General features: G+C 38.8%; 1 protein-coding gene across 3 annotated transcripts in view; it reads right to left on the bottom strand.

Moving 5' to 3' along the window:
- EDIL3 (EGF like repeats and discoidin domains 3) overlaps positions 1-25,044 on the bottom strand; it is a 425,344-nt gene that overhangs the window by 91,831 nt on the left and 308,469 nt on the right. For all 3 annotated transcript variants that reach the window (XM_060201139.1, XM_060201136.1, XM_060201137.1), the window contains one exon: positions 17,428-17,612. In XM_060201139.1, the coding sequence (XP_060057122.1) occupies positions 17,428-17,612 (185 nt within the window). The remainder of the gene's footprint in view (positions 1-17,427; positions 17,613-25,044) is intronic.

Below are 25,044 nucleotides of genomic sequence, written 5' to 3' on the forward strand. Positions count from 1 at the left end.
CCGGCTCCCCACCTGCAGAGGAGTCACTTCACAAGCAGTAAAGCAGGTCTGCAGGTGTCTATCTTTCTCTCCCCCTCTCTGTCTTTCTCTCCTCTCTCCATTTCTCTCTGTTCTATCCAACAACAACAACAACTGCAACAATAGTAACTATAACAAGGGCAACAAAAGGGAATAAATATTTAAAAAATAAGACTATTAAGACAAAAACAGGTGGTGTCAGTCACACAGTTACCCACCTAGATAGTACCAGAAGTTTTCTAAACCTAAGCAGTTCTCATACAGAGTATGTCATCCTGACAGTTACAAAACACTGTTCTTTTCTTTTTAAAAAACAAATATGTTCTTTAAAAGAAATTCTATAATTGTACAGAAGCCTGTCAGTTTTGAAAAGATACTCAGCAGACTTTCCACATCTTTTGTCAACAAGGCCTTATATAGAGACAATGACACAAAACTACATCTTCACTGAATCTAATTTAATATCATTAAACAATACTTCAATAACTTGTAGTATGTTACACTGATACATGCACCAGTGATCTATCTTCCACATACCACAGATCGCACTACATAGACACCCCCCCCAAGATCTTCTCTCTAAAATTTTCTACATGCTTCTAGGTGGGCATCTTTTAAAAAATATTTATTTATTTATTCCCTTTTGTTGCCCTTGTTGTTTTATTGTTGTAGTTATTATTATTGTTGTTGTAGTTATTGATGTTGTTGGATAGGACAGAGAGAAATGGAAAGAGGAGGGGAAGACGGAGAGGGGGAGAGAAAGATAGACACCTGCAGACCTGCTTCACCACCTGTGAAGCGACTCCCCTGCAGGTAGGAAGCTGGGGGCTCGAACCGGGATCCTTATGCCAGTCCTTGTGCTTTGTGCCACCTGTGCTTAACCCGCTGCGCTACCGCCAGACTCCGGTGTGCATCTTTTATGCACCTTATTCACTGTGTATTTAGAGAAATTAAACAAACCCATTGAATTAACTAACTTAACAAAAGATGCCTTGATTTTAGATTTGGCATATGCTATTACATCTCTTTAATGAGGTCTCTTGAATCTCTATTCTGAAACTGAAACTGAATCTATACATACATAATTTTCAATAACATGTACAATCAAGTCCTACTAACAAGTTATAACTACCCATTCTTTTTTAAAAAATGTCACCAGATGGATCAAAGACCTAGATGTCAGACCAGAAACAATCAAATACTTAGAGGAAAACATTGGTAAAACACTTTCCCACATACACCTCAAGGACATCTTTGATGAATCAAACCCAATTGCAAGGAAGACTAAAGCAGAAACAAACCAATGGGACTACATCAAATTGAAAAGCTTCTGCACATCCAAAGAAACTATTAAACAAACAGAGAGACCCCTCACAGAATGGGAGAAGATCTTCACATGCCAGACATCAGACAAGAAACTAATCACCAAAATATATAAAGAGCTCAGCAAACTAAGCACCAAAAAAGCAAATGACCCCATCCAAAAATGGGCAGAGGATATGAACAAAACATTCACCTCAGAGGACATCCAAAAGGCTAACAAACATATGAAAAACTGCTCTAGGTCACTGATTGTCAGAGAAATGCAAATTAAGACAACACTAAGATACCACCTCACTCCTGTAAGAATGGCATACATCAAAAAGGACAGCAGCAACAAATGCTGGAGAGGATGTGGGGACAGAGGAACCCTTTTACATTGCTGGTGGGAATGTAAATTGCTACAGCCTCTGTGGAGAGCAGTCTAGAAAACTCTCAGAAGGCTAGACATGGACCTTCCATATGATCCAGTAATTCCTCTCCTGGGGTTATACCCCAAGGACTCCATAACACCCAACCAAAAAGAGGTGTGTACTCCTATGTTCATAGCAGCATAATTCATAATAGCTAAAACCTGGAAGCAACCCAGGTGCCCAACAACAGATGAGTGGCTGAGAAAGCTGTGGTATATATAAACAATGGAATACTACGCAGCTATCAAAAACAATGAACCCACCTTCTCTGACCCATCTTGGACAGAGCTAGAAGGAATTATGCTAAGTGATCTAAGTCAGAAAGATAAAGATGAGTATGGGATGATCCCACTCATCAACAGAAGTTGACTAAGAAGATCTGAAAGGGAAACTAAAAGCAGGACCTGATCAAATTGTAAGTAGGGCACCAAAGTAAAAACCCAGTGGTGAAGGGTAGACATGCAGCTTCCTGGGCCAGTGGGGGGTGGGAGTGGGCGGGAGGGATGGGTCACAGTCCTTTGGTGGTGGGAATGGTGTTTATGCACACTCCTAGCAAAATGTAGACATATAAATCACTAGTTAATTAATATGAGAGGGGGAAAATCAATTGTATGTCTCAAAGTTTTTCAAAACACAAACTGAATCTTTTTAATATATAGGCTGTGTATTTGATATGCGGACTCTCTCAAAAGCCTAGACCAAGTAGATCAGAAGCAACCAATAGCACAGCTATATACAAGATACTGGGTACTGTACAGCAAACAAAAGGACTTTTCAAAGTTAACCCAATTACCAAATAATGTGATGATAACATTAACTATCGATTGTCTTTTTGAACCCTAAGACAGCAGGAACCTCACATCTCCACTATAGAGCCCCTACTTCCCCCAGTCCTGGAACCCTTGGATAGGGCCCACTTTCCCGTATGCATCTCCCAATCCAAACCAAATAATATTGCATCCGCCGATCACAACCTAACCAACGCAACGATTGCCACCTCAACATACTTCACCTCAGACTGTGTCCAGAGACTTCACGTGTGGAATGACAACCCTTCAGCTTCATTACTCGGGTGAGACCTTTCCTTTTATAGTACACTCTAATTTCATCTCAGGTAGTTCACTTTCTAACAAAGTCCCATAACCTAGATATACACCAGTTTCTGTGAGAGAGAGCTTATGTGCACACGTATCCATAAACTACTGCAAAATATATACCTGAAAGCAGAAATACACTAGAGTTTGCAGTGAGTACCTCCCTAACACTTCCTCTCCACTATTCCAAGCTTGGGATCCATGATTGCTCAACAATTTGTTTGGCTTCGTATGTTAACTCTCTTTTCAATCACCAGGTTCCAGATGCCACCAGGATGCTGGCCAGGTTTCCCTGGATTGAAGACCCCACCAATGTGTCCTGGAGCTCAGCTTCCCCAGAGACACACCCTACTAGGGAAAGAGAGAGGCAGACTGGGAGTATGGACCGACCAGTCAACGCCCATGTTCAGCGGGGAAGCAATTACAGAAGCCAGACCTTCTACCTTCTGCAACCCTCAACGACCCTGGGTCCATGCTCCCAGAGGGCTAGAGAATGGGAAAGCTATCAGGGGAGGGGGTGGGTTATGGGGATTGGGTGGTGGGAATTGTGTGGAGTTGTACCCCTCCTACCGTATGTTTTTGTTCATTAATCCTTTCTTAAATAAAAAACTTAAAAAAAAATGTCACCAGGATTGAAAATTCTTGGATGTCTACCTAAAAATTGCACAGTCTGTGGTCAATCTAGACCTATCACTAACTCTTAGGTTGGGGACTGACACTAGCATGTGCATTCTCAGCAAGGCCATGACAGAAGATCCTGATTCAAGAGCCTTCCAAGTCATCTTCTGAGAACACGACTCTCATACAAACATGGAAGATGATGGATACAACTGCTTTATTTTTAGAATTTCCCATTAAAGAGCTTTGAGGCAGCTATATAAATACACACACACACACACACACACACACACACACACACACACACACACACACCCATACCTACACATACAGACATACACTTAGTCCAGCATTCTAAGATTATTTTCTCATTGATTTACCACTCTGAGATGACCCTTTCTATCCTGCTTGGCTTGCTTCCTCTCTAACTGATTTGTAACAATTAAACTATATGCTACCTTCTTTTTTTTCATATTTATTTTTTCATATTTATTTTTCCATTTTTGTTGCCCTTATTTATTGCCATTGTTATTCTTGTTGTTATTGCTTTCATTGTTGTTGGATAGGACAGAGAGAAATGGAGAAAGGAGGGGAAGAGAGAGAGGGGGAAAGACAGACACCTGCAGACCTGCTTCACCGCCTGTGAATAGAACCCCCTGCAGGTGGGCAGCTGGGGGCTCGAACAGGGATCCTTATGCCGGCCCTTGCACTTGGCACCATGTGTGCTTAACCTGCTGTGCCACCGCCTGGCTCCCACCTTCTTTGCTTAGAATGGTCAATATATCCTGTTTATTTCCATCAGAGGTTGATTATCCTCAGGTACATCCAGGGGAACTTTAGCATCTCTATAAAATGCTTTTATAAGATGAAGTGAAAATAATGTTTTGAATTCATTGTGGTGATTTTGTATGCATGACTGGTACAGATACAGCTACAGAATGATAAAACTGTGACTCTGAGTAATTTATCATAAAACTAAAGAAAAATGCAATGAATTATAAAACATTTCCAAATATGTATATTTTTGCATATTTTCTGTACTGAAAACAATATATTAATGAATAAAAAGACTACCAGGGCTAGACTTTAATTTACATACTGCTGTATGCAAAACATGATACTCATAGCACTAACCAGAAAATAGGATAACTGCTCTGTGGGTCAAGAACTGACGTTCGTCAGATCAATTCATATGGCACTGGTAATGGCTTTGTGATGTACTGAGACAGAATATGTTATGCAAATAGTTTCACATACAAAGATTACTATAAGGATGACATGAGAATTCTTAGAACTACTTTAAAAGTACCAAAATGCTACAAAAAGAAAAATTAATTAATGCAGAATATTCTAGTGAGATTCCTGTGGATGTTAAGGAGATTATTCTAAAAAGCATTCTGAACAAATAAGTTTGAACAGCTTTTTCCTAAGAATCCTTAAGAGTTTGTACTCAGCTAATATGCATCTTAATCAGAAAGATCAGGAAAGGGAATAGAAGTTCCACGAAATGTATTTCAGTACAGAATCATTTTTGGGGGGAACACTTATGAAAACACCTTTCCCCGGAGAATGACTTGGAAAGTGATAAAGATTACCAGTCGCAGAGGAATGAGACTTAGTTGGTCTCAGGGTACTGTCAGTTTTGGATGGGGGAGTAATACAGCTATTTTATCAGCTGAGCATTTTGTAATCAGACTGAGCAAGAGAGACTTTAAAAAGGACCCATGCAGGGATCTGAGTTTGAGTCCCAGCTCCCCACCTGCAGGGGGGACGCTTTAGAAGCAGTGAAGCAGGTCTGCAGGTGTCTATCTTTCTCTCTCTCCATCTCTATCTCCTGCCCTCCTCTGAATTTCTCTCCGTTCCTATCCAATAAAATGGGGGTGGGGAGAAAAGTGGCTGCCAAGAGTAATGGATTCATTGTGAGCACTTAGCCCCTGCAATAATTCTGGAGGGGAAAAAAAAAAGATTGCTAAGAATAAAATCAGCTACAGAAGTATATTGTGAAGTCAGTAGTAAAGGCGGCATCTGATGAACTAGGGCAAGATGGAAATTTCTACAAAGATAAAAGTAGGATGATGGTAAATTGGCAGTTAACTTAGGGATGGACTTTAACACCAAAGAATTTATAAACCCAACATCAAGATCTCAAAACAGCTAAGGTGAAAACAGGGCACAGAAAGAGGATAATCAGACATGATCAAATGATGACACAATGATCAAATGAAGACACAATGATCAAATGAAGACAGATGATCAAATGAAGACACAAGTTTCCAGATATCTTGGCAAAATCTGGGCAAGAAACCTTAGGTGATAAGAGTGAGACACACCAGAGAGAGAAAGACTAATACTGAATGATTTCACTTGTAGGTGGAACTTAAGAACAAAGAATAGTAAGGGAAAGTTAAGGTGAAATTTGAACTGGATGTGAGGTATTGCATCAAAGCAATGGATCCTAGGGAAGGGGAAAAAGGGACAAGGTGAAGGAATACTGAAATCCTGTTGTATCTACCAGACAGCAGTTAAGACAAGCAGTTGGGTCTATGTGTTAAAGTTATAAACTATTAACCTCCCAAGAAAATTATTTTAAAAAGTAAAATAGAAAACTAAGTTAAATTAAAAATCCAACCTCATTGCAGGGACAAAAGAATACATTGTTCCCTGCTGGTGGGAATGTCAATTATTCCAACCCCTGTGGAGAGCAGTCTGGAGAACTCTCCGAAGGCTAGTGGACCTAGTGGACCTGCTCTATGATCCTGCAATTTCTCTCCTGGGCATATATCCTAAGGAACCAAACACACCCATCTAAAAAGATCTGTGTACACCTATGTCCATAGCAGCACAATTTTTAATAGCCTAACACTGGCAGCACATCAAGTGTCCAACAACAGATGAGTGGCTGAGCATGTTATGGTTTATATACACAATGGAATACTACTCAGCTATTAGAAAATGGTGGATTCACCTTTTCTAAACCCATCCTGGATAAAGCTTAAAGAAATCATGGTAAGTGAGATAAGTCAGAAACAAAAGGATGAGTATGAGATGATCTCACTCATAGACAGAAATTGAAAAACTGAACTTGGACTGGAGTTGGTGTACTGCATCAAAGTCAAAGACTCTGGGGTGAGGGTCCTGGAACATGATGGCAGAGGAGGACCTAGTGGGGGTTGAATTGTTATTTGGAAGACTGGGAAATGGTATGCATGGACAAGCTATTGTATTGTATTGTCAACTGTAAACCATTAATCTCCCAATAAAGAAAAAAAATCCAATCTCAAAAAACCAAAAAATTCAAATACTCTTTCAACCTTGAAAATGAGGCCACAGTCTGAGCTGTAACAGCAAACAACTAAGATATTTCTCTGAAATATGAAGTAGTTCAAAAAGATTGGTTAATTTGAAGTTGTGGGTAGTAAAAGCTTACACACATATTTAAACGATCCCAGAGAAGATTTTAACCACAGGTTAACTAATCAGATATGAGCTAGGTGTATTTATACTTCTCAAGAGACATATTAACTACAATATAAATACAAAATAAATATTAGAGACACTCAGGTTCTTTACGGAAGTATGTTTTCCCCACAGAAACTTCAATTTTCTGATAAGAAGTAACAAATGAAGTCTGTCATAGATTTTTGTTATGTATCAGTCGTCAAGTAAATATTTTATAAATGACAGACACATGAAATGAGACATTATAGCTTCACTGACTTTGAATGAACATAGAAAAGTTTTTAAAATGAACCAGATCAACTGGAGCAGTTGAGTTTAACTATGACCAAGAGTGTTGTGTAGAGCAGCATTCCCTAACATGTAGTGTGTGCACAATACACATGCTGTAGAGGTCTAGTAATAAAACACTAGACTTTCCATCCTATTGTCCACTGTATTTACACACTCTTGGTCATAGTTAAACTCAACTGCTCCAGTTGATCTGGTTCATTTTAAAAACTTTTCCAAAGATGTCCTAGCAACATTCCCTAAAAACAAATTAAGTAGCCAAAAGCATGTTACTACTCAGTACTAGGAAAGGCTTGTATTATTTCTTCAACCAACAAATATGCCACGGGAGAAGAGAGTTATCATATAATCATTAAAAGTTTACAAGAGGGAGTTGGGCTGTAGCACAGCGGGTTAGCGCATGTGGCGAGAAGCGCAAGGACTGGCTTAAGGATTCAGGTTTGAGATCCTGGCTCCCCACCACGAGTGGTGAAGCAGGTCTGTAGGTGTCTATCTTTCTCTCCCCATCTTTGTCTTCCCCTCCTCTCTCCATTTCTCTCTGTCCTATTCAACAATGATATCAATAACCACAACAACGTTAAACAAGGGCAACGAAAGGGAAAACAGATGAATAAATATAAATTTTTTAAAGTTTACAAGATACTGTGGCCAATTTTTTTTTCACATGCAATTTTTGATTTGTGTCATGTTTCTTTTCCAGTGTTCACTGGCCAAGAAATCTTCAGTAAGTCTCTCATAGTTTCATGACAAACAAACGTCACTAAATGGATTCCTTAATGTTGATTCCATTTTATTTGAAAGTCTAGACAAATTACATTTTATTTGAGTGAGTACTCCAAAATTCTAAATTCTACTCACTGGCAACTTTTTAGCTCATACTTTTAGAAAAGAAGCACTATAATCCTTATAACTATATTTTGTGCATGCAAAAATAACTTATGTGTCACAAAATAAAATCCATTGACACACAAAGGAATCAGAAGTCATTTAATTCACATTATCATAAAGACGTGAATGGGCCAGATGTGCATATACGATTCTCAAAACCCTTCTGTTCAGTTGTTCAATAATTTCAAATACCACTTTTAAGTGAAATCATCTCGCTATCCATACTTCTGTTTATGACTTCTGGAAATTAGAATCTATGAAACTTTGGGCACCAGTAATCCTTCAGGCAGGCACAGTGCTGGATATATTCTTCAGTTCTTTGCACCTGGTATTGTATTTTGTTATATAAAAGGTGTCTCAAAATATTTATTTGTATTTAGGAGCAATGAAGTCATTGGAAATAAACTCCAAAACACAAGCCACTATCTAAAAATTTTTGTACCATCAATCTTGGGGGGATGGTGCTATAATTGCACCTGGCATGTAAATCCACTCTAGTCCTTCCTACCTCTATCAAAAATTATTACTTTGTACATACTTATGATTTAATATGTGAGTTGCTATGTGCTCATGCATTACTACTAAATAATAACTTTTTAATATTTGTTATTGTCTGGCCTTAAGGAATTCTCCTTGTAAAATTTTTCATTGAGAGATGTAACATTAATTGGTGAAAATGACTCATTACTGGAATGTGTTGAAATTTAAGGGCAGAATTTTGAATAGTAATTAGCTACATAACATCAGATTAAAATTGTCAAAGTTAATTTTAAGGTTAGATAACTATATCCATAATTATGATCTAACTCTATAATGTGTCTTCATCAACTTCACGGGAAACTTTCTGGTGATTCAGAAAATTGTCTGTCTTGAATTTTGCCAGTCATCATTTAGAAATTACCATGCCATCACACAAAAACTTTTCAAAGAGAAAAAGTACCTGTAAGGCATTCTGTGATATCTGTATTTTAGATGAACCCAGTTCCAGAAGATTAATGTGATTTGCCAACCCTGAAAACCAGATTTTTGGACTCCACATTAAATACTCAGTAGACTACATTGATTCTAGCTGTACTTTCTTTTATGATCTAAGAACTTTCTCATACTCTGCTCAATTATACTTTGTGCCTTAAAGGTTTTTTTTCCCAAATGCATAATTATTTCTTTTAAAATTATTAAAAATATCTTGATTTATAGTATATTTCCAGCCAAGGATGAATGCCTTTAGATTCACTTCACATATTTCAAGATATGATAGTATTATAAAAATGGAGGTTGTTTCACAATATTAAATAAGATTCATTACTTGATCTCTTCTTTCTTCTATTTTATTTTACTTATTTATTTATGTGCCAGGAATTGAACCTAGGCCTCAACTATGCAAGCCTGTAACACTGAGCTATATCTTCAGCATTGGTATTTTTTTAACTTATTCATTTTTATATATTTATTCCCTTTTGTTGCCCTTTTTTTTGTTATTGTTGTCGTTATTACTGTTTGTTATTGATGTCGTCATTGTTGGATAGGACAGAGAGAAATGGAGAGTGAGGGGAAGACAGAGAGGGAGAGGTAGATAAACACCTGCAGACCTGCTACACCACTTGTGAAGGTGGGGAGCCCTGGGCTTGAACCGGGATCGTTACTCCTGTCCTTGTGCTTTGCGCCATATACGCTTAACCCGCCGCACTACCGCCCGACTCCAGCTCTTTTTTTTTTTTTTAAGCTCTACTTTATTGATAGATTCTTTATACAGACTTACATTTTACTGCATATGAAATATTGGAATAGTGAGTTGGCCATTAGAATAATTTTTATGTTGCAAAATGGCTCTAGGGGGCCTAGAGATCCCCGTTCCCTAAAGATTCTTCTCTAGCTCTTAAGGACGAAAGAAGTTACTGGTTTACAAAAATGTTTTAACTTTCTTTTTTTTTTTTTTTATTGTATCCAGGGTTATCACTGGGGCTGATGCCTGCACTGCTCCTGGAGGCCATTTTTCCCATTTTGTTGCCCTTGTTGTTATTGTTGTTGTCGTTGGACAGGACAGACAGAAATTGAGAGTAGAGGGGAAGGTGGAGAAGGAAAGGGGAAGACAGACACCTGCAGATCTGCTTCACTGCTTGTGAAGCGACCCTTCTGCAGGTGGGGAAGCTGGGGCGTGAACTCGGATCCTTGAGCTGGTCCCTGCACTTTGTGCCATGTGCGCTTAATCTGCGGTGCTACCGACCAGCCCTCAACTTACAAAAATGTTGTGCATTTTATGGTCTGAACATTCCCTTTAAAAAATCTGAACTGGATTAAATGAAATAAAACATTTAATTTGAAAGCTTAAATTCAATTGCTTTCTTAGACATTTCCATAAAATGAGTATTGAAATGAAACGGTGTAGGGTTAGATGCAATTTTGACAAAAGTCAACAATAAAATGTGCAGTCTAACAACTCTATTAATTCTGCTAATTTGGTTGAAATACATTGCACACCGATTAAATTAGTAATGTCTTATAGACCAAATAGACCAAGGCCATTTACTGGGTGGCACTCTGGAAGTTTCCTTCTGGCTAGTCAATTCTATTATGTTATCCTTTTTGAAATCTGAAGGACTTTAGTAGATTCAGTTATGGAGGTGAATCACCCATTTCTATAGTTCCTACCAATAAGACAGCAATACATATACAGTGATTCAGTATGAATTTATGAAGTCTCACGTAAAATTATTTTAGTTAATGCAACTTGACTCAATACAGATTGCATACCAATGCAGATATGATCAAAGCCATAAATAAATATATGATGCTCTTTAAAATAGTCAATTTCCACATATGGACATTTTTACTGGCTTATTTTACACATGTGGAATGTAGTAAAATGAAACACATGATCTCACAAAAAGAAGTCAAGTTGCAAAATGTCTCTAAGACTTTTGAGAACTATAGCCATGATCACTGTGTTTGTGTATGTGTTTCTATGGTGGGGATTTGTGGAAGTATAATTTCCTTTAATTTTATGATTTTTTTAAAATGTATTTCTTTATTGGGGAATTAATGTTTTACATTCAACAGTAAGTACAATAGTTTGTACATGCATAACATTCCCCAGTTTCCCATTTAACAATACAACCCCCACTATGTCATTTATCATCCTTCATGGACCTGTATTTTCCCCACCCACCCACCCCAGAGTCTTTAACTTGGGGGCAATATGCCAATTTCATTTCAGGTACATAATTTTATGATCTTGTAAAGCACTACTACATAACTAATAAAAAGACAAAAAGACATAGATGTGTATAGCATATAAAATATTTCTTGCAATTTATAAAATTAACAGTAATGATTCTACCCTTGATAGAATTTGTTATTAAACGTGAAAGGGAATTAAATTCAACTTAAATCAGTGTGTGTAGTTAGAGCATAAATAAAAACAGAATTTACTCAATCTGTTGAAAACCACTGAAAATGGACACCAAAACACAAGACCACTCTACTATGAAAACACTTTCAGTTGAGAAAATTGTCAAGTGATATGGTTATTTTGATTTATTAATATTTATTTTTACCATTCCTAGTTGAGATTTCAGAAAAAAAAATTAATGCTACCTTGATAAAGATTAAGAACTTTTGTCAATGGAAACTTACGTAATGTATCAAAATTGCTCACATAAAATAATTTAATGACATATTTATTTTGCTTTCTAATTTTGGTTGAAAATTCCCTTTTGGAACAAGCAAAGAAAATGTGAACATACACTTATAGTGTTGTTTGTAACGGATGGTGATGGATTATGCTTTCTTCTCTTCACAAAAGACACTGGAAGTATAAAGAAGGGGGCTGGTGGCACAGTTGGTTGAGCACACATGTTACAATGCAGAAGGACCTGGGTTTGAGCCCCTGGTCCCCAGCTGGATAGCTTTGCAAGTGATGACTCAGTGTTGCAAGTATCTCTCTGCCTCTCTATCATCCCTTCCCTCTTGATTTCTGGCTGTCTCGATTCACTAAATAAAGATACTAAAAAAGAAAGAAAGAAAGAAAAGAAGTGTAAAGAAAGGAGCTACTCATCACTGGTACTTCCTGTAGGCTTTATTTGTTCCCTTTTCTCTAACTTATTGAGCATATGATCCAACATGACCGGCGCTCTTTTAATCCTTTCTTTTCTTTTTTTTTTTAAACCACAAAAGCTAATGGTTTGATACTAGAAGATCTCATTGAATTGAACATTAATTTATTTTTATAGCAGGGCTGGAATCTAGTACAACTATGTGTTGAAAATGTTCAACTATAAATCAGGAATTGCTCGGTTAAGTTCATTTACTTAGTCAAAGAGAAGATTTTGTTCAAGGCAGAAAGCTGAGAGTTAGCCTCCATATTTTTGTTTTTGTCTTTTTATCATTTTATGAGGGGAAGTACTAATGGTTCACAGTACAGCTGAATCTTATGCAAACTGGCCCGATAACTAGGAACAGGAGTCTCCAGAACGCTAGAAATGAACCCACCCTATGACCTGGCAATCCCTCCAGGCCTTTTTAAAAAACACATCGGAACAATTTCTTGCTCTATGTTTCAGTGAGTATTGTACAAACCAAAGTAATGGAACATTTTATCTTTGGAGAAATGTCTATTTGAACCTCTTGCTCAGTTTTTTTTTTGTTTTTGTTGTCAGGGTTTCACTGCTGTAAAGCAATATATATATATTGTGTATATATATACACACACCCTTTATCAGTAATTTACTTCTTTAAAATATAGTCTCTAAGCTTCTCAGTTATTTACAGAGCACTTTAAAAAATATTGAGGGGCTAATGGTGTACAATATAGTCTTAACACATAGGCACAGCCATTCATTTTCACTTGGCTGGTGTCTAGGAGACATAACAGGACCACAAGGTACCTTCATCCTGTTCCTTTTCCACTTTTCCCAGAGTCTTTTGCTTTGATGCAATATGCATACCCAGTACAAGTTTCACCTTATCTCCTCCTTTACTGTCCTTTATGCCTAAGTTCCACCTATAAAGTGAGATTGTTCCGTATTGCTAGTTCTCTTACTGTCTCACTCAACATGATGCCTTCAAGTTCTGACCACAATATTGCGAGAGAGATGATCTTATTATTTTTAACAGTTGCGTAGTACTCAATTGTGTATATATACCACAAATTTCAGAGAGAGAGAAAGAGACAAAGAGAGACAGAGTGATAGAACAAAAGAGTGAAAGAACGGGAGGTAAGGCAAGAGCAGTGCATCAAATTCTTAACAAGCGCTGTGGCAGCTAGGCTGGTACACTCACAGAAACAAAGAAGGCTCCCCAGTCAGCTCTTGTGTCAGTCACTTTTACCTACTTTTTAATTAGGTTTCTTTTCGCTGTTCTTGCTGATAAGCTGTACATTTTATTTATATATTTTAGATAACAAATCTTTTTCTTATATGTGAAGTGCCTATATATTTATCCCATTTTGTGAGGTTATCTTTTCTTTCTCCAGTTAGATTATTTTGACATAGAAACCATTTTAATTTGATGTAGACTTAGCTGTTTATTCTTGTTTTAATTTCCCTTTTGTTAAAAAAATATTTATTAGAGACAGAGAGAAACTGAGAAGGAATGAGTAGATAGAAAGAGAAAGAGAAGGGGTCAGGCAGTAGCACACTGGGTTAAGCGCACAGAGTGCAAAGTGGAAGGATGCCAGTTCGAGCCCCTGGCTCCCCACCTGCAGGGGGGTTGCTTCACAAATGGTGAAGCAAGTCCACATGTTTCTCTCCCCTTCTCTGTCTTTCTCTCCTCTCTGTCCTATCCAACAACAACAATAGCAGCAACAATAACAACAGCAGAAGGAGAAACAACAACAATGCAAAAAAGGTGGTCGCCAGGAGCAGCGGATTCATAGTGCAGGCACCGAGTTCCAGCGATTAATCCTAAAGGCAAAAAAGAAAAAAAAGAAAAAAAAAAGGGAAAACAGGAAGGGAAAGAGAAAGAGAAACACCAGCATCCCTGCTATACTGTTTGGGAAGCTTTCCTCCCTGCAGTTGGGAACCTGGGGCTTGAATCCCAGACCTTGCCCACTGTAATGCGCGTCCTTAACCGAGTGTACCACTGCCCAGCTCCTGCCTTAGTTTACCATGATAATAAGGTCAAATACCCAAAGGTGTATTACGTATTATCCTGAATGTATTACTTAAATTTTCTATATAGTTTACAGTTTAGTTTCAATATCTGAACCTTGTGCATTGTGGTCTGATTTCATTTTCATGGACTTTCACATTTTCCCAGTTTCTGTATATATTTACGTTCAACTTATCCCTCACTTCATTTAAGTACTTGATTTCTCTGGTGACTTGAGAAAAACGAGTGAACAATTTGTACCATGTGAGTCTCCAGAGCCACATGGGACTGAGCTCACGCACAGCACTGAGAAGAGCTCCCTTAACTGTAGAACAGAGCTATGGTGTCTCTTTTTATCTTTCTGTCTTTTTTCCTACACTCTGTTCAAAACTGAAAGGAAAAGGGAAAAAGCAAACAAACAAAAAACAAAGGTATCAGTGGAATTGTGCAGGTGCATAGTACCAGCAAAAAAATTCCCCAAACACAAGGAAAAAAACAAGATTCACTGCTATTACTGTACAGTACAGCAGCAAGTTTACCCTTCAAGTTATGTCTGAGTCCACCTATATTGATTTCATACATAATGGTGATTTATCTTCCTGTTGGAATGATCATTTAACAATTATATAGTGTGGGACTATGTGAAGGCTTGGTAGAGCTTAGGGGAGCTCTCCCATCTTTGATGGAGGTCTGGAAAGACACCCCACTTGTTAGCCTCTCTCCTTATAGAGATGAGCCAAGAGGGAAACGTCTCCCAGACTGTTTCTCATTGTTAGTCTCTCAAGCTCACAGAAAACCTACAAGCCTCTCACACTTAGTTCTCCCTGCTAGCAGCAGGCCAAATGGCTGCCTGCTTTAGGGTTCACTCAAAGGTCACACATCCACTTCACCTTTTGATCATAAAGGAGAACACATTCTATCATACACCTCCCCAACACCAGGCAGTGAAACCCCAAAATTCTATTTCCGTGTGCCCTATGATATCTGTGATTTACATCAATTTTTGTTTTTCTTCTTCTCTACCTCACCTTACTGGTTTAACCCCTATGCTTCTCTCAAATGCCTTTGAATAATTAACTTGCCTGCATCATGGGGACTAATCGTTTTGACCTTTATGTATCTCGTCAATTCTTGTCATACCAGCTCCCTACCATAGGGGCAAGCTGACCTTTAAGAAACCTGTAATCTCTGACATATGTGAAAAATGTTCTTTGTTTAACTCTCTATAAAAACCTGTACTCAATAAATGAATGTTCGTACCAGAATATTCCCGATATCTCCTTTCTGAGTCACACATCCCCTTGAGCTCATGAGGGAGGGTCGGAGGCTTAGCCCCTGGTTGGAGCCACTTCATGTGAGCACCAGCAATATAGTATTAATTTCTGCCTCAGACTTTTTTGACTGGAAATATAACATTTTTTTATGAATACAACAGATGGCTTCTGTTTGTATTTCAGTCCATCTGGTCAGTCTGTGTTTTTTGATTGGTGAGTTCAGACCATTTACAGTAATTATTGCTGTATGTGGCATACTTCTATTCTTCTCTTGTTTACAATATTCTCTGTTTAAATTATCTTTGTTTAATGGATAGACACAGACAAAAACTGACAGGGAAGGGGAAAATAGAAAGGGAGAAACAGAGAGACACCTGCAACACTGCTTTACATTTGTAAAGCTTTCCCCCTGCAGGAGGGAAACAGGGACTTAAACCCGGGTTCTTACATGCTGTAGCATGTGACACAAACACACACACACACACACACACACACACACACACACACACACACACTCTCCCCCTGCAGGTAGGGACCAGGGACTTAAACCCAGGTTCTGTAGCATGTGACATACACACACACACACACACACACTCTGTAAGTATGTGAAACTTACTACCCTTAACTCCAAAGTTCCTGTGCCCCTCCATGTATGCCTCTCAATATTTCCATAATTTGCAATAGGCACCATCATTTGCACAGAATCTAAGAGGCAGTCTAGTTACTTATTTGTAAGTTCATTTGCTTTCACTACTATAGTCCACATACAAATGGAACCATGTGGTAACTGCCTTTCACTTCTTTATTTCACTTAGCATATTCTCACTGGGATCCATCCATTTCATCCTGAATGGAACAATGCCATCTATTCCATAGCTTATTTCTCCAGGCATCTCTTGATGAGCATGGAGGTTGATCACATATATTAGGAACTGTAAATAGAGTAGCTGTGAGCATCGGGGTGTACAGATCCTTGCAAATTAATTAATAGCATAATAAAAATGAACAGATGTGTTGCAGCTAATGAAAGAACTTCATAAAGCTCCAGGTCAATAAAGATCTATATAGAATGTGAAGAGAATGTTAAGAGGGAAAAATGCATGTTTCCAAATCACTGAGACTTTGGGAGATTTCAAGTGATTTGTGAGAACAGTTTTAACTGCAGCTTGATGAGAGCTGACCTTTCCTACTTTGTTTTTATGATTTCTGGCAATGCAATGGTTTATCCCAGTTTTGAAATCCATAGATGCAGTATAAAATCAGCAAAAATTGGACTCACACCCTTCAAAAGCTTCCTTTCACATTATGAAATTAAGCACTTTTTTTTTCACCTCGCCAACAAAGATGTTAACAAATGTGTGCATACTTAAAAGGACTCCAGGAATAAATGTACTTCAAGATTTTTTTTTAAAGCAAAGTCAGACTGTAACCTTACTTCACTTGCAAATGATAGACTCTGCAGTGTCTGTGTCTTGTGTTGACAAGCACATTTTCTTATGAGAATATAATCAAATTGCTCCATTGCTTAGCAACCACAGGTAGAAAACTAATAAGTCATGAGTCATGATTCTGTTGGAACCATCTGGAGGTGAGTGGCATGATTTCAGGGTAATGTAGAATCTTGCTCTGACACTTTCAAACCAATATTGACACAAACAGAACAGGCGAGAGTCAAAATGCAAAGGCTCTCATAACAGATTGAATTGACCTATACATAGAGTTATCTAGTCCAATCTGCTGGATAAATCTGATAGCAGTGTCCATAAAGAAAAATCAGAGTAGAAAGAAAAAAAAATAAATGAACAGAGACATGGTTTCTCAGGAAATGCTTTGCATTACTTCGGTTAAGTCAAAGTAATGTACATTTAATTTAACTTGAAGGTAATGACTCTGGTTTCAACTAATCAACAGGAAATCTGCTAGGGAAGAAAAGCAGGATGTAATGAAAGAGTGTTTTGAAAGCAATACCTGTAACCACTGTGACTGGTCATTGTGGCCCGAGGTCCAGGCATTCACTTTGCCCTGTTTGTCCAGTCGAGCTTTCCTTGGTTCCCAAGTGAACATGTCCATGTTGAGAGTTCTGAAGATGCTAGAGGCAGTGATCTGATAGTCTTGTATATGTCCTGATTTCATCCCCAGAGGCTCTGAACAGCCTGAAAGAAAAAATATAGTATTGGGGGGGGGTCATCAGTCTAGATGTTTTCTGTGCTCATTTCAGATAGGCAGGAGAAGATTAAGCATAAGAAGATTAAGCATTCATTCCCCCAAAGAGACAGCATCTAAATTCAAAAAGGGCTATGATCAGAAATAAATCTGGAACAAAATAGAAAAAACAAGATAGCCAATTCAGACTATTTTGTCTGAATATATTTTGGAAAAATTGAAAACAAGGCAGACAATTCAAACTACTCTTCTGTAATAGATGATTTTGCAAAATGAAAACAATGCTGAAACGTTCTCTCCAGTGTCATTACTGACAGCCTCATGACTGTTCCCTGGTTTGCAACAGTTTCCCTGTATCTTTTCAAATGAAACAATTTCTGACAAAGTATATTTGGGTCTTTTTTTATTTATTTTCTCATTACTGCAAATAAAAATTCCCTCAGTACAAAGTCATTTTAACAAAATGTTCCACTGTTATATTCTAAACTGGACAGTGTTTTTGTTTTCTAAGAAACATTTACTAATCTTTATCGCTAATGCTTACAGTACAATATAGCTTCACCTGGAATGCAGAAATCTAGTGTTTACATGATGGATACTATATGCAAGTATAGAAAGCAATCAGATAATGGAAAAGAATCAGGGAATCTAGAAAAAAACACTATTGGATGAGTCTTTCCATAAGTTCACATAGTTCAGTCATACTCAGTATCATCTAGGATTTAGCACCTTTGAAAGATTCTTAGATATGTCAAATATGTTTCATGTTTACTATGCTGCAAAATTAGGATTTGTCAAATACTTGAGAATTTAAGTATGTATTTATTTCTGTCTACTACAGTACCAGAACCATTACTATATGTTTCTTATGTCAGCTTGTAACTATGACAAAGTCCCATTAATCTATTTTTAATATGAAACACTATTATGTTATTATATTAGCCAGGTGTTGAGTCTTTCAATTGCCAAGAAACACAGAAGGATGCAAAGACAAAAATGTTAATTTCCCCAATCAATACTTTCTTTCATCCTATACTGGTTCCCACCTACCAGCTTTTAACACTGTTAAGCTCTGTGTGCCTCAACTTTCTATGGCATATATACGCAGCTGATAATAATGGAAACTACTGCAAAGAAATGCTCTGAAAGTAGTAAATACAAAGTATTGTAGCTAGCATTCTTTAAGTAATGAACTGTTGTTGGACATTAAGCCAACCCCCTGCTCCATTGCTGATACTATTTACATAATCATTGTCTTGCCTGAAAGATTCCCCACCCATTCCTTTGATCTATCTTCTTTCTACCTCCAGACCTGCCCTGCCAGCAGGGTACATTAATCCCGCCAGTTAAAACCCTAGCAACCCTTGCTATGAAAGCTTTCTAACTTCCTGCCCTTTCTTTTCTCCATCCCCTTTACCAGCCATTTCAGTTCCTCACTTGCTACTTCCGGTTTTACCCTATAAAGCCCACTTCTGTTCCTGGTTTCACTCCTCTTTTCTCTCCCACATTCTGACCTGGAGACGGGCTAGCGTGCAGAGCGGGAGGTGGCCATTGCGGTTTGGCACCACGTGTCTTAACCCGCTGTGCTTACACCCGACTCTGGAGCTCCCACATGAATAAAGATTTGTATTACCATGCCGCCACAGTTCCTGGTCTTTCTCCTGTGATGCAAGCCTGTCAAACTGTATATTACTTTTTAAAGATAACAACATACAGCAATATTAAGTTATCAAATGAATATAGGAAAGAGTACTAGGAAATACATTGTAATGGATGGCACTGCTAAAACTAGGCAATTTAAATTGCAGCCTTTGAGAAACACAATTGAGAAATGTTTTATTAATAAATATCCCTCTGTCCCTCTCTCTTTTTGAATCACTTCTGCGGCATAATTGCTCCAGACCGATGCCTTCAAATAGAGGTGAAAGATAGAGAAGTAGAGAAAGAGAAAGGGAAAAACATTACAACACCAAAGTTTCAGTGTTGGAGGCAGGGCTCCAACACATGGTAGCATACTGTCCAACTGAACTGTATTGCTGAACTTGATATGTAATTCTTAACTACAATTAATTGCTTTCTGTCCTAGAAAATTATTATTATATTTCTATGATTACTACTGTTTGTAATCACTTAGGTATCATTGTTCCAAGCTAGCTTTTTTAGACAGGAAAAGGGAGACATATATACACACACACAGAGAGAGAGAGAGAGAGAGATGAAGATACCACATCTGAAAGCTCTCCACTTCCTGGGGCAGGTACACTCTCCAGATATTTTCCAGTCAGTCCTGTTTTAGTAAATTTAAATCGTCAGTTCCTTCTAAAGGCTCCTCTATGTTTACATTCACCTCACTTACTAGGAAGTGCCTATGTTTTACAAACTCGACAAGAATGATGTGGAAAGGACACCTGCAGTCAGGGAGCTCCAAAGCAGTTCGTGTTCCGCGGTGTCTATCCTGCTCTCTCCATCTGTCTCTTCTTTTCTATCTCTCACCCACTATCTAAAAAGAAAAAACAGTGAGTGGTCTCCCGGAGCTGTAGAATCACTCAGGCAGCAAGGTCCAGTAACTGCACAAACAAATAAATAATGGAAGATTAGCCATTCGTTTATATCTTAGAACAATACATACTGGATCTAAGCTATAGGAGACCTCGCGGCCTATACTTCAAGCCCTAATGAATAATAAAAAACAATAACAGTACATCTTAAAATAAATTTTGAATTTCATGGTTAACCTCAAAGATTTTAGAATGCCTTAAGTCTTAACAGCATATTATTTATCCTTTGGTAGTCCTAAGGTTACATGTGTTGTCTGTATTAAATATTTTTTAATTGTTCTCTTCTTCTTCTTCTAGCGTTTGCCCTTCTTCCATAGTCAGTCAACAGCGTCAGGTTGAGCCTGATGTAAAGTTTTGAGACCTCCTTTGATTCTGGAGAGGTGGCAGTCATTGACTAGGTGGGTCATAGTCTGTTTGTAGCCGCAGGGGCAGTTCGGGTCGTCTCTGGCTCCCCAGCGATGGAACATAGCGGCGCACCGGCCATGGCCTGTTCGATAGCCATTAAGGAGGGCCCAATCATAACGTGCTAGGTCAAAGCCGGGTTGACGCTTGCAGGGGTCTGTGATGAGGTGTTTGTTCTTGACCTCAGCTGACTGCCAGCTCTGTTTCCAAGAGTCTGGAACAGAGAAGTTCAGTGTAGGCGTAGGGGACCAGATTGGATGACGAGACGTCAAGCGCTAGACAGGGTGGGCGAAGATATCCGCGTATATTGGCAGGTCCGGTCGAGCGTAGACGTGGGAAATGAACTTAGATGATGCCGCATCCCGACGAATATCTGGCGGGGCCATGTTGCTAAGAACTGGCAGCCATGGAACCGGGGTGGAACGGATGGTTCCAGAAATTATCCTCATGGAGGAATATAATTTGGAATCGACCAAGTGGACATGGGGGCTACGGAAACATACTGGGGCACAGTATTCTGCAGTGGAATAGCATAATGCCAGAGATGATGATCGTAGAGTGGAAGCACTCGCACCCCATGAGGAGCTGGCCAGTCTTGCAATGATGTGATTCCTCGCACCCACCTTTGCTGCAGTTTTTATGAGATGTTCGTGAAATGACAGGGTGCGATCGAGAGTAACGCCAAGATAGACTGGCTGGGCTTCATGCCGGATTCTCGTATCGTCAAGCTGCACATTAAGCTCACGCGAGGCCGAGGCCTGGTGTAGATGGAAAACAGATGATACCATTTTTGCAGTGCTAGGGATTAATCGCCATTTTTTACAGTAATCAGATATCAGAGACATGTCTTTCATGAGTGTTTCCTCGAGGATGTCGAACTTGGATGACTGAGTTGCACAGCAGATGTCATCAGCGTAGATGAACTTCCTTGAAGAAGTTTCTGGGAGGTCATTGATGTAAATATTAAATAGTGTAGGAGCCAGAACAGAGCCCTGGGGGAGGCCACTTGAGACAAGTCTCCATCTGCTAGACTTGTCACCCAGATGCACCCGGAATCTTCTGTTTTGGAGAAGAAACGATATAGTGTTGGCCACCCATGGAGGCAGGCATCTTGAGATCTTGACTAGGAGACCACGGTGCCAGACCGTGTCATAGGCTGCTTTGAGATCAACAAAGACAGCACCCATCTTTAAATTCTTCTGGAATCCATTTTCAATGTAAGTTGAGAGGGCCAGGGCTCGTTCGCAGGTAGATCTTCCTGGGCAGAAACCAGCTTGGGTGGGTGATAGGAATTTCTCTGTAAGAGGAGAAATACGTGACAGAAGCAGCCTCTCCAGGAGTTTGTAACACACGGAGAGGAGAGAAATTGGTCTATAGCTGGCGGCCAGTGTTGGGTGTTTCTTTGGTTTCAAAACTGCTATTATCTTCGCACGATGCCAAATTTTGGGCATAGATTCGGATTCCAAGATGTGGGACAGGAATGTAGTGAGCCACTTCTTTGCCGCGGGGCCCAAGTTAAGAATGAGTTCTGGGGTGATGTTATCATAGCCAGCAGCCGTTCCCGGTTTAACCCTCTTCAAAGCGTCTTCCAGTTCAGACAGTGTAAAGGGAGAGAGTTTTGGAGATGGACAAGATAAACAGAAGTGGGATGACCACTCATGGGAAATTTCTCTTTTCCAGACTGGGTCGATCTTAGCACGTCCAACTTGAGTTAGGTGACTGGCCACTGAGTTTGGAGATATGGGAGGATGGGAGACGGGAGGGGGTTGGCTACCGGCACCCAGACTATGAAGAAGCTTCCAGGACTTCCTACTTGAGTGGGTGAAGTTCTCTTATTACTCATGCCAATTCCCTATCCCCATCTTGCCTGGTTACTATAGTCTTTGAAAAAACTACTTAGATCACAGAGAGGTATAGAGAAAAAAGAAAAGTAATAGTTTTTCTTCTTTTGTGATGTAATAAGATATCTGAATTCATGGATAGAAAAAGATACCTTTCTTCTGAGCACTGCTATGTGGTCCTTATTCTAAACTATTTAAATAGCTTGTTATAAGAATAAGTAAATGTATATTCCTCTTCTAAATGTATTCATAGTATTTTTCAGAAAATTCGGATTTTCTTTTTAAATGCCAGGGAATGGAAGACCTGCTGATCTTCTAGGAGGTTTAGAGCTCTTATAACATTTTATTGACCTCAAGGAGGCACTGGATTGTGGGAAATAGTTTTGGATACTTTATATTACTGTTTATTTCCCAGTGTTAGAGTCAGCCTCTCTGCCAAATTGTTTCCTTCCACAAATTTCTCTTCTCTCTCACATGATTTCATACATAAAAATCAATTAACTCTTTTATCAGCATGGACAGGGCCTCAACAAAATAAGCATTCACAACAAAATTTATTATGTCCATAGTGAAGTATACCGGCCTTTAAAAGCATTCTCTTGCAGATACTGTTCTCTGGATGCAGGCTGAAAATCAATATGTGAACTTATAAGGTGGGGTCCTTTTTTTTTTTTTTTTTAGAAAATAAACCCTGTAAGGTGTCAGGAGTAACCACTTGTCAAATGAAAGTAAAATATCTTCATACCTCAGAGAAGTAACTGTGCCATGTGTGAGAGGCAAACCCTCATGAATCAAAAGACTAAAAAAATGGGAAAAGTAATATTAAGCAACTAAAAACCACAGGGCTTGCAGTAAACCTCATCATACTGTGGCTTCTTCTTGATTGCTTTCTGATGAATGACTTCAGGATGACACTGGCCTGAGGTGATACAGTAGCATGTAGTATAAACACTATACTGCGATAATTCTGCTGAGATGTACCGATAGTCAATAAGTTGGCTTGGATCACTAAAAACATTGTTGTTATGATGACTGTTAGAACCAAAACTGCACATACGTTGCTACATAGAAGACACAAACAATATGGAAAGATGATTCTTTATAGTGGACTTGATCATCTGGCCAAATCACTATAATTTCTTTTTACTGCAACTGGTTCTATTAAATAACAATCTACTTGCTGCAAAAAACAAACAAAAAAACCAGTAAGACTGTCTTTCAGACTCTGTAAGAATTATGGCAGTTATGGAGGGAGGAGGAAGGCAGAGAACTTTGGAGAAAGTATGATTACTTATATACATCACTTATAGGTGTGAAATTATAACCTGAAATCTTATAATTTTGTAAAAAAATAAAAATAAATAAATAACACCCTATGACCCCACTAATGTGTCCTGGAGCCCCACTTCCCCAGAGCTCTCCCCTACTAGGGAAAGAGAGTGACAGGCTGGGAGTATGGATCGACCTGTCAATGTCGATGTTCAGTGGGGAAGCAATTAGAGAAGCCAGATCTTCCACCTTCTGCATCCCATAATGACCCAGGGTCCATACTCCCAGAGGGTTAAAGAACAGGAAAGCTGGATGTGAGGGCGATCTGGCTGTGACAATTGTCACCCCATTGATCTCCAGGGTTGATTCGGCTGATCTGGCTGGCTAGGCGGGTGTCCCCTTCCTCCCTTAGGGCTCCATGTGCATCCCTTCCTAAGCTGTGCGCTAGGTCAAAGAGGAAGGCCTTCCCTGAATACAGATGGACCGGTCTTTGGTCGAGGGTATAGAAGTAGCTGTGCTCCCCTGCTAGAACCTCCAAACAAGCCCTCAAGTATCGGAAAGCTATTGGGGGAGGGGATGGGCTACGATGTTCTGGTGGTGGGAACTGTGTAGAGTTGTACCCCTCTTATCCTATGATTTTTGTCAGTTTTTCCTTTTTATAAATAAATTTTTTAAAAAATGCTTTACCCCCCCAAAAGAGGAAAAAAAAATAAAAGAAAATTTCCAGACTTTGAAAAAAAAAATAACACCAATCATTAATAATATCATTTAACTGGTTGTTTCTCAACAGTAACTTCTATTTTCATAAAAAATAATTCCCTTTCAGTATAAGAAATCAATTTAACGAAAACAAATAACAAGTGTAAAATATACACTTTAACCTACACAAAATTTCTTGAAATAAAAAGTGTTTGATTCAGTCATCTCTTTAAAGAGAAGTATCCTTTTTTTAACTGAATATTATTTTATTATATATTTGGTAGACATATTTTGAATTTGAAGTTTATGCTAAAAAGTGAGGCAGATGAAGATTTTTTTAGTTTCTTCACAGACATGCAAAGTATATTTTCAGAGGGCTGGGTGGAGGCACATTTATTTAACTGCACATAGTACAATGCTCATGGATCCAGATTTAAGTCCCTGTCTCTCACCTATGAGGTATGGGGGGGCTTCACGAGCAGTTAAGCAGATCTTCAGGTATCTTTTTTTTTTTTTTTTTTTAACCAGAGCACAGCTCAGCTCTGGCTTATGCTGGTGCGGGGGATTGAACCTGGGACTTGATGGAGCCTCAGGCATGAGAGTCTGTTTGCATAACGATGATGTTATCTACCCCCCCCCCCAAGTGTCTATCT

The sequence above is a fragment of the Erinaceus europaeus genome, chromosome 11 (assembly GCF_950295315.1).
Source record: "Erinaceus europaeus chromosome 11, mEriEur2.1, whole genome shotgun sequence".
NCBI classification, from domain to species: Eukaryota; Metazoa; Chordata; class Mammalia; order Eulipotyphla; family Erinaceidae; genus Erinaceus; species Erinaceus europaeus.